This window comes from Sminthopsis crassicaudata, chromosome 1, assembly GCF_048593235.1.
Source record: "Sminthopsis crassicaudata isolate SCR6 chromosome 1, ASM4859323v1, whole genome shotgun sequence".
NCBI classification, from domain to species: Eukaryota; Metazoa; Chordata; class Mammalia; order Dasyuromorphia; family Dasyuridae; genus Sminthopsis; species Sminthopsis crassicaudata.
Window position 1 is genome coordinate 353,663,160 of NC_133617.1, and position 18,678 is coordinate 353,681,837.

At 36.3% G+C, this 18,678-nt stretch overlaps 1 protein-coding gene across 1 annotated transcript in view; it reads left to right on the top strand.

Moving 5' to 3' along the window:
* The window catches only part of FHOD3 (formin homology 2 domain containing 3), a 630,786-nt gene that overhangs the window by 554,980 nt on the left and 57,128 nt on the right, over nucleotides 1-18,678 (top strand). The window contains 2 exon segments of the mRNA XM_074279229.1: nucleotides 3,781-4,670; nucleotides 12,935-13,093. Of these exon segments, the coding sequence (XP_074135330.1) occupies nucleotides 3,781-4,670; nucleotides 12,935-13,093 (1,049 nt within the window).

Genomic DNA, 18,678 nt, shown 5'->3' on the forward strand with positions numbered 1-18,678 from the left:
CAGACACTTAATGCTTCCTAGCTGTGTGATCCTGGGCAAGTCATTTAACCTCAATTGCCTCAGGAAAAAAAAAAGGAAGGAAGGAAAGAAGGAAGGAAGGAAGGAAGGAAGGAAGGAAGGAAGGAAGGAAGGAAGGAAGGAAGGAAGGAAGGAAGGAAGGAAGGAAGGAAGGAAGGAAGGAAGGAAGGAAGGAAGAAAAAGAAAGAAAGAAAGAAAGAGAAAAGAAAATTAAAGAAAGAAAGAAAGAAGGAAAGAAAGAAAGAAAGAAAGAAAGAAAAAGAAAAGAAAATGAAAGAAAGAAAGAAAGAAAAAGAAAAGAAAATGAAAGAAAGAAAGAAAGAAAGAAAGAAAGAAAGAAAGAAAAAGAAAAGAAAATGAAAGAAAGAAAGAAAGAAAGAAAGAAAGAAAGAAAGAAAGAAAGAAAGAAAGAAAGAAAGAAAGAAAGAAAGAAAGAAAGAAAGAAAGAAAGAAAAGAAAAGAAAGAAAAGGAAGGAAGGAAAGAAAGGAAGGAAGGAAGGAAGGAAGAGAAAAAAGCAATATTCAATCATAACTCAATATGGTATTCTACTGTTATAAAATACTATGATGGAATCTTATTTCATCCCTTTAGCAATCTTAAGAAAGAGACATCATAATCATTATTGCTCCCATTTGACTTAGATTAAGTGATTCACCCAAGGTCATGTATGTTGTAAGTAGAAGAGGCAGAATCCAAACCCAGATCTAATGTCATGCGTCCTGTTCTTTATATTATATTACATCTGAATTCCCTAAGAATTAAGGCCATTTCCCTCATATGGACTACAGTGTTTTAATTTTGAAATTACTCCCTTTGGGGATCATACATAAACTGGGAGAAAAATTTTTGCACAAAGTGAAAAATAGGACACTAAAAGTATGGGTTTGATCTTTAAAAATATTGAAGTTTCTATCATGAGATTTACAAGAATATGCTACATTTAGGTTCCTAAATTTAAGGTTAGAAACAATTTGCAAATCCTGTAAAAACTGCCTGTAATGGTGAACATGATATGGCTTCTTAACTCATAAACAGAGCTCTTTGCTCTGTTAATTTAAAAGAAATTAAATTCTTGAAGTATATAATGATAGTTGCCCATTATTACTCTTTTAAAGTAAAACCTTTTGGGGTCACATGCCATGTGTTCAGCAGATTAAGTTGTATATTTTTAGCTAATTTGCCCTTGATGTGAGCATGAACTCCAAGAAACACTTAGAGAGCTTAGAGAAGCTCCTTCTCAGAGAAATGGCCAGCAAGTATTGTTGTATTCCCCCAAATTCACAAACATTGTCTTCGAATGCCCTAAGATGTGACTTCATTTTGCACCCATGAGGGTGTCCCTGTTGGTGAAGTCACAGACCCATGAAATATTTTTAAAAGTCCTCAACCAGAGGATATAAGTTCATTAAAAACTGGAATCTCTGGGGGCTTAGGGCCTCCAGAAGCCTCTTAAGAGTATCACTCAACAGACTGCTATAGCAATAATTATTTGGGTTGCTTTCTTTTTGTATAAATGAGAAATGCTACATAGATGATGTCAATTAATAGTCAGATGATGACTACTTAGAATTTCCATTTTAACCTATTATTTTCCTGGTCAAAAGGCAGTATTGACATTTATTGCCCATACTCTTGACAGCCCTGACACAGTAACAAAGGAGAAATGCGAAATGTTTGCCTCTCAGAGATGTTCCTTGAATTTTAATTCCAAGTTTTATATTTATGAAGTTGCAGGAGTCTGCAATAGAATGAGTGCAAGGTATGAGAACACAGTAGCACTAAGCTGAATTTTATTCAAAGTCAAGTTAACTAGAATCTTACTGCTGCTTGCTCAGATATTATGTACAGAGTTGCAGGCACATACTCTGGAGCCAAGCCTTCTTCGTGTTTCCTGCATCATGTTTTGTTTATTATGCTTTAACTGTTAGTCATCATTATCCCGTGTAGCAGTCCTGAAATACATCAACTAGTTGGATTAGTAAAGTAAGCCAATGAACTCATGCGGGTTGGATTATCCAACATTCTTCTAAATAAGGATAACTTTCCCAAAGTGGGATCTCAGCTATCAATCACAAGTGACTGCCTTCTTAGCAAGAACAGGAGATGGACAAATGCTCCTAATTACTCACAATCTGTGGGTCTGTCTATACTTTTATGGTATAATCAAATGCCTCCTACTTTACTGCAGTTCATTATTACAGGGCTTTGGGAAATCTTGCTGCTTATCCAGACAAGCTAAGGTGAATAGGAAAAAAACATCTCTGTAAATCCTGCCATTCAGATGCACTTCCATGTGATTCTAAACCTCCTCTTATGAGGAAGAGTTCCTCCCATGAGGAACTCAAAGACAGACCCTTATGGGTCTATATTTCTGATTATTATCTGTAGATTTAAAGGGGGGAAATTATAAGGCTTGAAAAAAACTCATCTATGTTTTTTTTTTACCTTGTGATTTCTTCTTTTGCTCTTACATTCATATTTTTCTTTGGGATTTTGTATAATATAAATTTGAAAATAGAGTTTTTTTTAAAAGTAAGCAGAGAATCCAAAAGTTTAAAATACTGCACAATTTGTTAAACATTGCCAACAGAAGAATAAAAGAGCTGTTCAGAGCCATGAAAAGATTCATTTTGATTTAGTTCCTGTGCCATTTCAAATAGGCTGCTCATCATTTAATAATACTTGTTTCTTAAGTTTATTTAATTTGTGAAACTGAATAGGGGTTTTCAGAACATGAAATAGCAAAAGTATACTTTAAAAAATATATCAGCAGTGAAGGCCTTCATTCTTCTTGAGTGGCTTATAGTATGACTTTTTGAATTAAATGTCTCATAACATTAAGACAAGGTCCTTTCATTATGGTTTTTGCATGTTAGTGGCAAAGTGAAAATGTCTAGAGCCATCCATGATTTCCCTATTCTACTAAGCGGGAAGAGGTGTTCCAAAGAAACTGTGCAGGGAACCCTTGATTCATTGGGGTTACCTAAGAATCCTGTCCTTACTGAGTTAACAACAGAGACTCTGATCTTAGCTTAAGAAATTTCTGTGGTCAGCTAGTGGTGCAGTGGATAGAGCACTAGTCCTGAAGTCGGGAGGACCTGAGTTCAAATGTGGCCTCAGACACTTAACACTTCCTAGCTGTGTGACCCTGGACAAGTCACTTAACCCCAGTTCCCTCAGGAAAAGAGAAAGGAAGGAAGGAAGGAAGGAAGGAAGGAAGGAAGGAAGGAAGGGAGAGAGAGAGAGAGAGAGAGAGAGAGAAAGAGAGAGAGAGAGAGAGAGAGAGAGAGAGAGAGAGAGAGAAAGAAAGAAAGAAATCTCAGAACTCTGAAACTGACTCTGTTTAGAACAGGGGAAAAGAAATAGAGTATATGTTATCATTAAAAAAAAGAGTCATGAGAGACTCAAAGCAGGGATCCACCAACCATAACCATTCAAGAAATCAATGAGAACCTGCCTTTTTTAGAGGCATGATTTTGTGGCAGGCAGAGGGATGTCAGTGGGCAGAGATGACATTTTGACCACCTGCGCAGGAGAGAAACAGTTATATATTAGTGGCTGTACATCATATCTCCAAGAGAGAACCATTCAAAAAAAATATATATATACATATATATGGATGTGTGTATGTATATATATGCAGATGTCAATGTTCCAAATGTCCACCTGTCAAAATGTCATTCGTGTCCATTTACTATCTGCTCCTGCTGATTTGTATCCCCTCTGCTACTTTTTAATTAATTTTGCTTTTATGATTTCAGGTCTCTGGTCCCAGACCATTCAGGATGCCGGTGTAAATGAGCAGTGTAGCAACATTCTCAACAACAAGCGGTTTATGCTGGACATGTTGTATGCTCATAATAAAAAACCCAAAGATGAAGAGGAGAAGGAACCAGAGAAGGTGGAGGAGGAGAAGAAGAGGACGGAAGAAGATAAAGAGTCCATCCCCTGTGTAGCCAGTAGGATCTCTGTTCTCCAGGCCAACTCACAGGTTAAAGATGAGAATGTCAGAAAGATGGAGATTGAACACTTGGAGAACCAGGGCAGTGTGAAAGCCTTTGCTGAAAAATTCAACAATGGGGAGCTCACCAAAGGTGTAGCCTCGACAGAGACAGGAATTGGTGAACAGGTCTCTGAAAAGGCACAAGCACAACCAAAGAAGGAGTCGGACTATATTTGGGATCAGCTCATGGCGAATCCTAGAGAACTGAAAATCAAAGAGATGGACTTTACAGACTTAGGAGATGAGGATGATATAGATGTTTTAGATATGGATTGGGGTCCCAGAGACTCACTCATTCCTCCTCCTCCACCTCCACCTTCCTTTTTGTGTTTGCCTCCACCTCCCCCTCCCCCTCTTTTTGATTGCTCATCTCCAACTCCAGCCCCTGCTAATTTATTGGCTCCTCCCCCAATGTATGGCACTCCTCAGGGTTTAGGGTGGCCCCAGGTTCCTAGGGGTCAGCCAGCATTCACAAAGAAGAAGAAAACCATCCGTCTCTTTTGGAATGAGGTGCGGCCATTTGAGTGGCAGTGTAAAAACAAACGCTGCAGAGAATTCCTGTGGTCGAAACTGGAACCCATTAAAGTGGATACTTCCAAACTGGAGCACCTCTTTGAGTCTAAATCCAAGGAACTGTCTGTCACAAAGGTACCACTCACATCTAGCTTGTTCCTTTCATTCGTGGCATTTCTTTTCATCGTTGGTAGGACCATACAGCTCTGTAGCTTATGCATTCAGTAGGAGCCTTATATCTGTTTGGTTTTGAGTTATTAATGTATCATTCCCACCCTAGATACAGTTTAGTGATTTTTGTTCTTTAGTTCTATTTCAGTTGATGTGGACATTGATAAAGTGGGCAGTAACCAGTGAAACATTAACAAAAATGGCCATCTAAGAAACCAAATGATCAGAGCTAGGAAAGAAAAAGATAAGCTTAAAAACATTGACCTGGTAGAGTTCACATCAACCAGTTAGGGAAGAAACACTACTGACTAGCTGGAAATAACATTGTGTTCAATTGTTTCAGTGATGTCTACCGCATCACAACCCTATGTGGGTTTTCTTGGCAAAGATACAGGAGGGGTTTGCCTTTTCCTTCTCCAGCTCATTTTACAGATGAGAAACTGAAGCATACAGGGTTAAGTGACTTGCCCGGGGTCACATAGCTAGTGAATATTAGAGCCCAGATTTGAATTCAGGGAGATGAGGCTTCCTGACTCCCAGCCATCTAGCTACCCAGAAATGACATCACCCGGTCAATGAATATGGTGATCCAACAATCCTAATTTAACATTTGACAGTTTAGACATTGACTATAGGATGCAATTCCATGCCTACAAAAGATGTCATATCTTGAATGAATTTCTTTAAGCAATTTCTTGAGAAGGCTTACAGAATGTCAAACATATAGACCTTTCCAAATAACCTAATCTATCTATATATTTTGGATCGAGTGGACACCACATGTATTGAGGTGACTGAAATTTCTGGTTTATACTGGGATGACTGATTGAAGTTTTTGGTTTACATTTGGATGTTTTAGCCCTTAGCTGTATATTGTATCTATGAATTATCCTTCGTATTCCAAGTTAATATTCCAAGATAGTTCCACTATAATGTACCTATTAAGCATGGCAAATAAAAGTTACTATAGGGCACTGAGAAAAAAATACTCCACTGATAGACTGATTAATATATTTCTAATGATCCATTGCATTAAAAAAAATCCTAACTTGGATACACAGGTTTCTCATCTTTAAAAGAAGGTGAGAACTTTTAGTCAGTTTATATATGTCTTGAAATACATCTTTTTAATTATCATATCCACAAAATTTTATTCAAGCTGAAAAATGTTCTTTGTCACAACCCACATTTGTTTCTCCCTCTTAATGAAACAAGGTTTGTGGAAGCACTTTGCCAAGTACACAGCCATCTACAAATGTCAACTGTTATCTTTACTGACCCATTCCTCTTCCTCCTGCAATACATTACTACTTTCAATAATTATCTTTGCTAGATGAGCCTTAAGCAAAAATATTCCATGTTCCCCCATGGACACAAATTCCCTTAAGTCAAAAAAGAAGGAAATAGAAAACCTCAAACATACAAAATTTTATCCACTAATCCTATGCTTTTGGGAGAATAGGGGAAAGGGAAGGGGTAGCATGGAAGGAGTTGATTATCTGGTGGATGTATATTAGCCTGAATAAGTTGTCCTAAATAGCTATATAAAGGGAGTAAAGCACTGAATTCCACGAACTCCATAAACTTCTTGTAGTATGCAGCTGAATGCATTGGACAGAGTGTTGACAGTCCACAAGCAATGGGGAATGAGTTAGAGGGCCAGGCTTGCTTGTCAGGCACATGGCCAAGAGCTGCCAACAATTCCTTCACTCCCATCTTTATTCCTCCTTTAAATCCTCATGGTATTTCCCATGGTGAGCTGAAAGAACTTGCCCCACCACTACCTATACAACTTAATATTTAAAATGCTAGTAAGATACAGCTATTATAAAAGGTTCAAACAAGCTTGTAGTCAACACATTTGGACTTTCCAACCAACTAGCATGGGAAATCTGCTCTATTTGAAAGTAAATCAATTCTATAAATAGAAATATAGAAAGACTTTAGTTGGTTCCCCAGTTCTTCCTTTATCAAATACTTCCTCCTATCACAAATAGACACACAAACGCACACAATGAAAAACCAACTCACCCATTCTGCATTACCTACTTTTGTTCTAGAACTCCATGTGAACATGAAATGTAATCAGATTTTCCCAAAAGGGAATCTCCTTCAGCAGATACACTGTCTATCACTTGTCTAGAAAGCCTTGTTGGCTGGATGGTTGCCAATGACCAAAGAATTCAGGAGATACATGTCAGCTAACTAGTGATGGCCATTCTTTGACAGCAAACATGCTCTTTCACTGGGGCTATATTTGAAGCCTTTCTGGCCTGACAAAAGCTGCCAAAGTTTTCCCTCTGTGGTCTAGTTGTTGAGGTTCTGTTTTCACCTCCACGCCACCATGAAGTATCAGAGCAGGAATTTAGTGGAGGCTTCTGGGATATGATGAAGAAAAATTCCTATCAAAAACTTGCACATTCAGGTGATTAAAGATATAATTTTTGTTTTATACATCAAGTAATTCATGAAAAGATGATGCCAGTGACCCATGATCACGTCACGGTGATTCAAATTTGTCTAAAAGCAGTGACAAGGCATCCACATTTTTTCACCCAATTCTAAATACCTCCATTTAAAAGATAACTGACTAGGGATAAAATATATCTGTGACTATAGAAAATATTTTGGCTGTTAAAATGAATTAATTATTACTGAGATCAAATTAAAAACTTTGGCCTCATTAACCCACTGAATTAATTTACACAGGTGTCACCCATATAGTGTTTTTCTATTGTGTCCATTTATTTAACTGTACATGATTATATTTCCATTGGTAGGGCTAAGGGGAGAAATAGTTTAACTAGTGAAAAATGGGATTGCTAATCACCAATCAGAGTTCCTTGGAAAAAGCTAACTTTGGCAGAGGGTAGGGAAAAGGAGAAAAAAGTAACCATTTGGCAATGAGGAAACATAAAACTGTTTTGTTTTGTTTTTAAAGAAGAAGCATGACTAAATGACTTCCCTAGGAAACCCTGAGTATGTGGCCCATTTAATACTCTGCATTCTTACTCTTATTATGACATGACTTTTAGTAGGACAAATCAGGAAAAGAGTTATCAGTACTTAATGTACCTTTAAAAGTTTCTGAGTTAAAATTATATTTCCAATAAAGACAAGCTCATCAATATATAGCAGATCCAAGCTTTAGATAGGAGTCTGATTACTTGAATTCTAAGATCTCTTCTACCACTATAACTCCATGCCTTTATATTCCATATCTCAGCTGTAGAATAGAAATATAAGATTAAGAAAACATGTAGATCAATTTAATGAAATTCATTACAAGATGTTCCACAACTAAAAATAAAAACACAGCTCACTACTTTTTTGGTGTAGCCAAGGTGGGTAGGTGCTAATTAGGGCATGGAAAGTAAAGATGAAATTAAAATTGAATGAACTTTATTTAAAATTAATATGTATTAAAGTGGGGAAAAGTTATCCTAAAGGCTTCACTCCATTTTCTTTTGGCTTGTGTTACTTGATACAGATGTGACCAATTTTACTTCTGTTTCTAATCCTTAACTGTGAATTTCCATAAAACACAGCTATAAACAGCCACTTCCTAATTCTGGCTCCCAAGAAGTTTTTTATTAAACACAATAAAGTGTACAAAAATAAAATGAAATAGACTTCACGTGGCAGCATATAACACAGGGGAGTCATTTGTAATTTAGGACAGAAAACTTACACCAAGAGAGAGTCATGGGGATATGATTATAATCATGAAAGCATTATCCCCCTCCCTACCATTCCCCATCCAAGTAGAGAAGGAAGCTGATTTTCCATATTAAAGATTATGGTGATGACTTAATTAGAACTGATAAGAAAACAAAGATATGTCTTGTAATTTTCTGTCTGAGTGGGTTGTGGAACATGGATCTACATATTGCTTCTTGTTTTGAAAACTTAGATATTAGAGGGGAGAGAGAAAGAGAAGTCACAGAGAGGAAAAAAGAGAGCAAAAATATAAGTTTACTTCAAAACAAGCTAATGTGGAAAACTAGTGGAAAGAATCCAGGGCCGAGTGAGGAAGGATCTGGAGATCTGGGAAATGCTCTGGGATCATAAGCAAAACCTCAGTTTCCCCATTTGGAAAATGAGAGGCTTCAAGCAGAAAATCTCAAAAGCCACTCTCCCCTCTAACATTTTTTAACAGAAAAAATATAAACAATATACTGGCTTTCATTATTTTGCATCTTTACCACTGGACAAAAGTATAGTTTAGAATTCTGAGTTTGATTGATGCTACTGACTTGTTCCATGTCTCAGAGGAGACAAACCTCATGGAAGCAGCCAAGATTCAGATGAGAAGAAATTGTGTATTACTGGGTCTGGGTTGAGGGCTGTCTGATTCTGATAATATTACAGTTAGAACCGATATCCCAGTTATATGACAAGCAGAAATCACCTGATAAGTCATTTAACATGAATTCTTGGTGGCAGAATCCCTTAATGCTGTGAATAACAGATAGCTAGGTAGCACAATGTATAGAGCACTGATCCTGGAATCAGGAAGATCTGAGTTCAAATCCAGATTCAGACACTTACTAGCTATGTGATCCTGAGCAAATCATTCAATCCCATTGTCTTGCCCCTCTAAAAAAATTATATATGTATATACCCATACATATGTTATGTATGTATATCTGTACATATATATATACATATACATATATGTGTGTGAGATAGAAACACACACAGAGAGAGAACAGCTGGATGCACAGAGGAATTTTGTTCCAACAGTGTTTTATAGATTTTTCTCTTGTCTCTTAAAGAATAAAAACAGCAAGCTATTCTCAACAATGGTAAACTAGGATTTGACTTATGAATTATATAAAACATTATTTTATATAATATTGAATAAAACTTGTTTTTACATCTTGCTCTTTCTCTATTATTCTGCTATATAGAGGCAGTGGGGTTTATAGAGAACAGAAGGTCACACACACTGGCTTCATGACCCAGAATAGGTGATTTTGCCTCTCCTGGCTCTAGGCAACTCTCTAAGACAGCAAAGAAGGTGCTGACCTGAATTGGTAGAGGGAATTTCCTACAACAGAGGACATCACCAATTCAGTCACTCTTCTGATCATATTGTGTTCTACAGAGTTAATTATGAGAGGCCAGATGATGATCAGTCAGGATGCCTAACATTCAGGTCCTTCCTCCATTACATACTGGTTCCTCATTCCTTAACAAGTCACTTAACCTTCAGGGTTTCAGGGACTCAGATGCTTAAATGATTTGCTCATAATTCTATCCCTATTAAGTGGAAAAACTGGGATTTTAACCCAAGTTTTCAGACTAAAGAGTTACTAAATTTGTGGTTTTGGGGGGATTTAAATGGATAACATCTAAATAAGTGGTAAAGAGCCATCCACTTTGAGGAATATAAGAAGAAAGGAAAGATGACATCCAGTCTCTTTCAAGGGAGTCTCTTTACTTAGGGACCAGTACCCTTTGGCATAATCCCTAATCAATCAAAGGGACACATGAGTAGCAACGGAACTGCTGATCTCCCATGTTCTCTTTATTAACACATTAGGGTTTATAGAGTGCTTTCCTCATAACTATCTGATGAAGATTAAGTATTAGCACTATTTTACAAGGGAAGAAATTGAGTCTCAGAGAATTAATGAGATTTAACCTAGATTATTACAGGAAACTCCAGAGTTGGCTTCAATTCAATTCAATTCAACATACTACTGAAAATGTCCTACATTTTACTTATTCAGGCAGAAGGTCATGTTTGAACTAACTTTTTAAAAACATTAGGGACTCCAAAACCCATGATATTTGCTATTGGCACTAATTAATATTGTATGGAAAGCCCTGATTATCCATCATGACAGCAAACACAAAAGTTTTGAGATATAGCCCAAGCATGTCCATTCTCGTGATTTGGCCACATCTGTTTTCTTAGAATCCTTTGCTTTGGTCATTGTTTAATCTAGTACCTCCAACCTATAAAAAACTAAGAGGAATTTCTCATCTTTAACATTTCTCTTATTCAAGATTGCAAAAAAATTTTCTTTCTGCTGTTTGGGTTTCAAGTCTATGGTGCTGCATAATGCAGATTAAAGAATTGAATACTAAAAAAGAGTATTGAATACCCCAAAGAACTAACTCTCTCTGCCTTTTTCTCTCTCTCTTTCTTGAGGCATGTGTATTGCATATGTATATACACATGTGTACATACTTATACATATACATATGCATCCATGTGTACACATATTCCTGCATGCACACATGTGCACTTATATATACATACATATATTTTTATTTATTAATTTAGCACAGTAGGAGTTAAAATATCCTTAATTTTGCAGAGGCCCTGAAAGCAAATCACATAAGTTCCCAGATCATGTGTTGAGAAAAATCTATTGTAATTGATAGGGACTTGGATTTAAAATCAGGTGTACTTGAATTTATATCTTGCTTCAGACAGTAACTAGCTGTATAGCACTGGGCAAATCCTTTTACCTCTCTATACCTCAGCTTTTTTAACTGTAAAATGAGCAGATTATATACTTGATGGCTTCTAAAATCACTTTGAGTTCTAAATGATCTCCTTGGAGAACAAACCATCATCCTATACCATAATAATGAAGTAAGAAGTCCCTTGTTGCTCTTTGGAATCACCATCCAAAGATGAGCCATTTATTTTCATCTAAAGATCCATTTATTATGGGCTCTGGCGTTCATTGCAAGGTGCCAATTCCTAAAATTCATTTTTAATTTACTTATTTTCTAATATATATCTCACCTGCCACATACTGTGGAATTCTCTCTTCTCATCTGGGGAATTTTTTTTATTAAAAAAAATGTTTTTAATGATCAGTTCACTATTTAGTGATTTGATTTGTTATTTTTGAGCTTTTGGTACTCTTAATTCTTAGCACATATTTCCTTCTCCTTCTCTGTCACCCCATTTTACAGATGAGAAAACTGAGGCATATATAGGTTAAATGACTTGCCCAGGTTTGCAAGCCTATCAAGTATATGAGTTTGGATTTTAACTCATGTCTTTTAGATAGCCTATGGCCATTGTATTGCTTACCTGCATAAACTATTCTCTATAGGCTTCCTGAAAACTCTTTGTTTTAACCCTCTAAAAACAAATCAACAAAAAATTAGAGAGGTTATGATATAGAGCAAAGTGGGTTCCACTTCTGGCTCTGCCTTTTGGTAGATATATGACTCTAAGCAAGTCACATGTGTCTATTTCCATGTCTGTAAAATGCAAATGATCATATTTGTATTACCTCCTTTCTTGGGTTATGTGAAGAAAACACTGTTAGTTCTAAAGTGCAGAATCAGTTGAAGGAGATTTTGTCTGTTGTGGACCAGACCTGTGATTTCACTGGTGAAGAATCACCTCAGAACCTGCTGATAGAGAATCCCTTGCCTTGCTATCTCATTATCTCTCTGAGGTGGAATTTTAATCTAGGTCTGTCTGACTCTGAGGTCAGCTCTCTACCATTACACCATAATGGCTGCCCTTTACTCTTAAGTAAAGATCTTTTGCATTCGCACTCCTTTTCTTTCCCTTCCTCTCTATCTCTGTTTCATACTAGCTTTCATCCTGAAAGTCTGCTTTGTTAAGCCAGATGTTCAAAATCTCAAAGCATATACTGCTATGTACCTCTTAAATGTGAGTCCCCTGGGAGCAGCTGTATGGTGCAGTGGATGGATAGTATAGTCAGGAAGTTCTGAGTTCAAATCCAACCTCAGACAAGTTAGCTGGTAAATCATTTAACCTCAGTTGCATTACAAACTAACAAACAAAAATGTGAATCCCCTGAAAAGCTGGAACCAAATAAAACAAATGTTAGCACTTTTCTTAATACCCATCATGGGAACCCTTGAAGGTTTTAGTTTTGTATTTAGTATGGCTTTGGAAATATAAATTTTGCCCTTTTCTTAGCAAATACCACAATTGTCCCTCTCCCCCATTAAAGGAAAATCAATTTGATTTTGTAATATGTCTGACTTGCAAAGTTCCATTGCCTGACCCATGCTTGGCCTGCTTTCCACACTGACTCCTTGATCTCTTCATACTGGTCAGTTGCCAGGCCTTCCCTGTCCTGGCTTTGAGCCCTTGGTTTTCCTCCCTAAATGAGTAGTAAGTTGAAAGGCTTATTTTTAACAGTTCCTTGATGAAAGGCACACAGCACCAAAAATTATGAATTAATCTTGAATTTTTCCTTTACTTTCTCACTAAGAAAACTGCTGCAGATGGAAAACGACAAGAAATCATTGTTTTGGACTCGAAGCGCAGTAATGCTATTAACATTGGTCTGACTGTCTTACCCCCTCCGAGGACAATCAAGATTGCCATTTTGAATTTTGATGAGTATGCCTTAAACAAAGAAGGCATTGAGGTAAGAGAAAATATGGTATTTCATCCTGGCTGTACAATAATATGTTGGTTATGGGAGAGGAGTGATGGGAAATGGAGTGATAAAAATTTGTGTTCAAATCCCACTTCTGACAAAGACTTGCTGAGTGCTTCTAGTCAACTCAAAGGATCTCTTAAAGCATCAGGCACCTCTCTTAGACTTTATCTTGATAGAGTTGTACTGTTCTGAGTCTCTTCACTTGGAGGAAGGAAGGAAAGAGGGATGAAAAAAGAAAGGAAGGAAGGAAAAAGGAAGAGAGAGAGGGAGAAAGGAAGGAAAAATGAAAAAAGGAAGGAAGAAAAGAAAGAAGGAAAAAAGAAAGAAAAAAGAAAAAGAAAGAAAGGAGAAAAAGAGACAAAGACAGAAAAAGAATATTTCTTTCAGAAGTTCTAACTTTTTAATGTCATGGACCCTTTTGGCAGTATGATAAAGCTAATGGATGCCTTTGCAGGCTAATGGTTTTAAATGCTTAAACATAAATATATAGGTTGAGAAAGGAAACCAATTATATTGATATATAGTTAACAAAATATTAATGGGTCACAGGTTAAGAAATTTCCATTCCAGACATTTATCCTAGTGAAGAACAAGTCTGAAAAGGGGCAGTGTCAACATGACAGAGAAAAGGTTGAGTTCAATAAGCACAGCAGAGCTATGCCAAGTTGTCATTACCTTGTGATGTCATTAAGAACGATGGACAAACAAGACCAGCATAGGCAAAGTCAGCCTGATTTGTGGGACATCAGGAATGTCTCCTTGCCAAAAACATATTTTTATATATACACACCATTTTTAACTGTGTTGGTTTTAAAATAACTATGAATTAATTTAGTTTTTCCCTCAAAATAATTTGGAGGAAGGGTTAACCTCACAAGTGAGAAGCTTTGCTTACTGCCTTCCTGGTATGGTCAGAAAGGCTGGACCAAAGGGAAACTAGAGAGCAACATGAAATTCCCATATGAATGAAGGCAGAGGAAACAAAAGAAGTAACAGGAATGGTGAAGTCGTGTTACTCAAAGGACCATCTGCTTTAGAAATCTAAGACTGCACATAAACTCCTGTAGCCATGGAAGGAAAAAGAGAAAGAAAGAGCTGAACTCAGTGTTGTTTTAATGCTTTAATTTTCAAAAATATGATTAATAATTGGTATTTTGAGATGTTATTTGCACTAATTTTGATTGATGGTTTTTGAAATAACTTCTTTGACTCAATTTCCAGAAATTTTCTTAGTTATTTTTCAAGGATAAGCATACCTTACTCCATCTCTTTAGTCCTTGTAAATGTGTATTTAACCTTCCCTCAAAGTACTGCAACGTATGCTACCAGGAACAAGATCCTTTCAAGCATTTATACCTGAAGGGTTCCCTTCAAAGTAGGTTTTTTGCTTCCAAAGTAATTGCAGACAAGTCTTCTCTAAAGTTCCTCTCAGGCACAGCTGCTTTTAAAAAGTTCAATAGATGGACTACCCATATGAAAACTTTAAATTGAGCTCAGTCTTTCAATCATAATCCAGTAAATAATGAGGATTAATCTGTGAAAAAAAAAATACTTTTCTGGAGCCAGCTGGCATTGGAGTCAGAATGGAGTAGAGAAAAGTATATTAGAATTGGAGCCAAGGAACAAGAATTCAAACCTAGGCTCTGCTCTGTGATCTGGAGCATGTCATTTAAATTCTCTGAGACTCAGTTTACTTATATGTAAAATGATGGGGTAGATTATGTGACATCTATAATCCCCTCCAATTCCCAGTTCTATGATCTTTTGCCATCCTCGCCCCTGGCTGGCTTGCTTATTAATCAAGAGAAAAATCAGAGATGGAAAAACCTAAGTGCATATTGTTGGAACTTTGCTAAAAAAAGGTTTTCAGCTTGTACCCAGAGGATCTTTATCTAATTTCTCTATTTCTTGAATATAAGCAATTTGGATTTTTCTTTCTTTCCTTCCTTGTTTCTTTCCTCTTTCCTCTCTTCTCCCTTTTTTCATTTCTTCTTTCCTCCCTTCTTCCCTTTCTCTTTGTCTGTTTCCTCCTCTTCATTCTTTTCCTTTCCTTTCTTTTTTCTCTCTCCTCTTCTTTATTCCATCTCTCCCTTCCTCCCTTTTTTCTTTCTCCTTTCCTTCCCTTTTTTCTTTCCTCTTTTCCTACCTTCTCTTCTCTCTGACCTTTCTCTTTCCTTTTCTCTTTTCTTTTTCTTCTTTCTCACTCCTTCCTTCTCTCATTTCCTCTATCCATCTTTATCTTCTTTCTCTCTTTTTTCTCTCCTCTTTCCCTTCTTTCCTGCCTTCTTTTCTTTTCTTTTCCCTTCTTCATCTCTCTGTTCCTTCCATCCCTCTCCTTCCTTCCTTCTTTAGCAATCACTTGGTCTTGATTTATACTGCAACAGACCATTTAAGTTACATACTTTCTCCTCTAGCTTTCCAGGATGACACTAAAGCTCAGCAGATATGCATATACATGATCTGTGTTTCTAAACAGAACCTTACTAGGCCATCTTAATCCCACTCTGGGTTGTCTCTTAGCAGCCAAATGGCATGGATTCATGCATCATCATGAAAAACTGAACAAAAACATGCAGTCAACTAGATGTCACTGAGGAAACATTTACCAGTTACTTTTAAAGTATTTTAGACTTTAGAAAATGTGGAGAGGGACATGGCCCCTATGTGAACTAGATTATATTCTTAACTTTTCAAATAAATGTCATAAATTTTCATTTTTATGGTTAAATGTAGGAAAATAGTTTTCCTTGCTATTATAATTACCATAGCTTTCTTGGGCCATGTCTATTTGGAGATAGCTAAATCCGGTGAAAACAAATATTCATGATTACTAGCTATGGTGGGAAATAGAAACATCATTCTCTTATATATGTATAAATAAAAGGGACTCTGGAGTCAAAGCAACTAAATCCTTAGAGAATTCTCTTCCTGATGCTAAACCGCAGGCCTATCTGAAAAGAGGAAGCCCAGAAATCTGGATATTGATTTTTTTTTTATTTCTGCTTGAAAACCAGTGAAATATGAGGAGAGAGGTAACAAACTAAGAAGTATAATTAAGGAATTTTCTATAAAGTCAGGAATGTCCCATAGAAAGAACCCTTGTGGTGATCCATCATTAACTATGTGACTTTTCAACAAAGTATTTAATCCCTCTGTGCCTGATTATTCATCAATACCCATAATAATACCTGCTTTATTTACCTTACAACTTTGAGGATAATATATCATGTAGTAAATACCTAGGAAAAGCAAAATAATAAAAATAATAAATGACACTCATGTAAGGCAATAATAATTTTATAGAATTATAATAATGCTAATAGCAATTCTTTCTGAAGAACTTTAAAGTTTGTGAAGTGTTTTCCCTATTTTTACTATTATTTTCTATTACCACATTTTGTCCTCCCATTAGCTCTGTGAGATAGATGTTGATATTCTCTCCATTTTATAGATGGGGAAGCTGAGTCTAATAGAGACACTTGCTCAAGGTGGCAAATTAAATAAGCATTTGGAGTAAATTCATACTAAGATCTCCTTGATGCCAAGTGTAGGACTATTTCCATTATACCACCTAGCAAAGTCAACAAGTATTTATTAAGGTTCTGCTCTGTGCAGGGAACTGTGCTCAGGACTAAATGAAAAGCCTTTTTTTAATTCAATACCACCAAGTGAAATTTTGATAGTTGCATGCAAACAGATTGTTACAAACAACTTCACATCACTAGAAGGTTGGCTATCAAAGGTTGGCCTTTTGAGCCAAAGCTACTCATGAGATCATCTTTCATGGGGCAAAAGAGCTGAGGTCTGTAATAGCGGAGTAGCCTCTAGGTTGATGAAGTCATAGATCCTGGCAGTATTGAAGTAAAGGTGCCAACAGAGTTGAAATCCAAAGCACAAGAATTCTGGGCCTCTTGTCCCCAAAAGCCTGATATTATTTTCTTTTCCAAAAGTGTGGATGGGGGTTGCCTCATCAGTAAGATGAAGGGGTTGGATGATATGATCTTAGGGTCTTTTCCAATGCTAACATTCTATGGTGCTTTTCCAGACTCAACAAGCAAAATACTTAGTAGTCATGACTTCATCTCCAGGTGGACTGGATGGCCAAAACCAACAACTTTAATGATCATAAAAAAGATGACTTGTATTTCCTCACTTTTCTTAGAAGCAAGGTTCATACACACTATGAATTAGTTCTGAGGTAAATCTACAGAGACTATTATGAATCCCAATAAATGTTAGGGGGCTTTTCCCTATAAAACCAAGTATCTCACTATAATAAGCACAGGATAACAAACCAACACTTGTAGATTAGCAAGCCCTATGCATATCTATTTTTATATCCTCTGCATGTCTTTGTACATATTGGGTACTTAATGTTTAACATTTATTAACAAGCATTAAATAAGGACCCTACTGTGTTTAAGGCACGTAACAGACAATAATGAAAATGTCTCCACCATCAGAGTTTTTATTCTCTATATCAGCAAAAATAATGTGTGCTAATTACTATATTAAAATATGTACAAAAAATTCAATTTAAATATTTTTATTGCTGATGTTTGTTAAATTGGAAAAGGAAAAAAAAACTATGAGTTCATGGGAGGTGACTTTATCCTGCCATGATCCTGTGTCTTGATGTAATTTTATTGTCAATGATGTGTAAAAAAATAAAATAAAATAAAACCAACTGGCAGATGGTGGGCTCATAAATCTTCCACACTGAGCAAATGGTTTAAATTAGTCATAGAGTAAAAAACAAAAGTAAGAGTGTTATTACTTTCTCAGGCAGGAACAAAGAAAGCAAATCATCATCACCATAAAAATATCAAGGATTGTTCTTCCTGTCTACTAAAGAACCAGTACTGCCCACAGAATTGCTCACAAGATTTTGTCATAGAATTTAGGAAGAATGAAGGTAAAATTCAACTAAGCCAGATAGTTTGAAAATTAATTTGATACAGCTATTTATTTAAAAACAAAAAAAAATGTTTAGTAACCTCCCAGGAGTGATGTTTAAAATAACTGCAATTGAATTCAACAGTTGTTTTCAAACCATGTGTTTCTAGGAAGTGCATCATAGATGATTAGCAACATACTTGAAGTATGCTGTCCATATAATGCAAGAATTCCCCCAAATCATTAACCTCATCACCTATCAGAGTGCCTAATATCCTACCACTATGCCTTTTTCCCAAGGTTCTTTCCCCCAAGCCTTTTTTGTTTTTCTTTCAGGAGTTCTCTGCTAAAATTCAGGTACTGCTTTACAGGAATAACATATTGACCCTCATTAGCATATACCATAGTAGGAAACTAAATAGAATAAGAGAGTGGGAGGAAAAAGAAACAAAATTTAAAAGGTAGAGAGAAAGTTGTCAGAAACAAACTTAATTTAAACTCACAGAAGCACAAGATTTTTTAACTAGATCTAATTCTTAGTGGTCCTGTATATGAGACTTAGCCTTCATCTTAGCCAAGGTGCAATCATTAGACATTTTCTTTACCTAACTTATTCAACCCCTGACCATTAAGGGGCAATATTTGCATTCTGCTTAGAAAAAGAAGGAATTGTT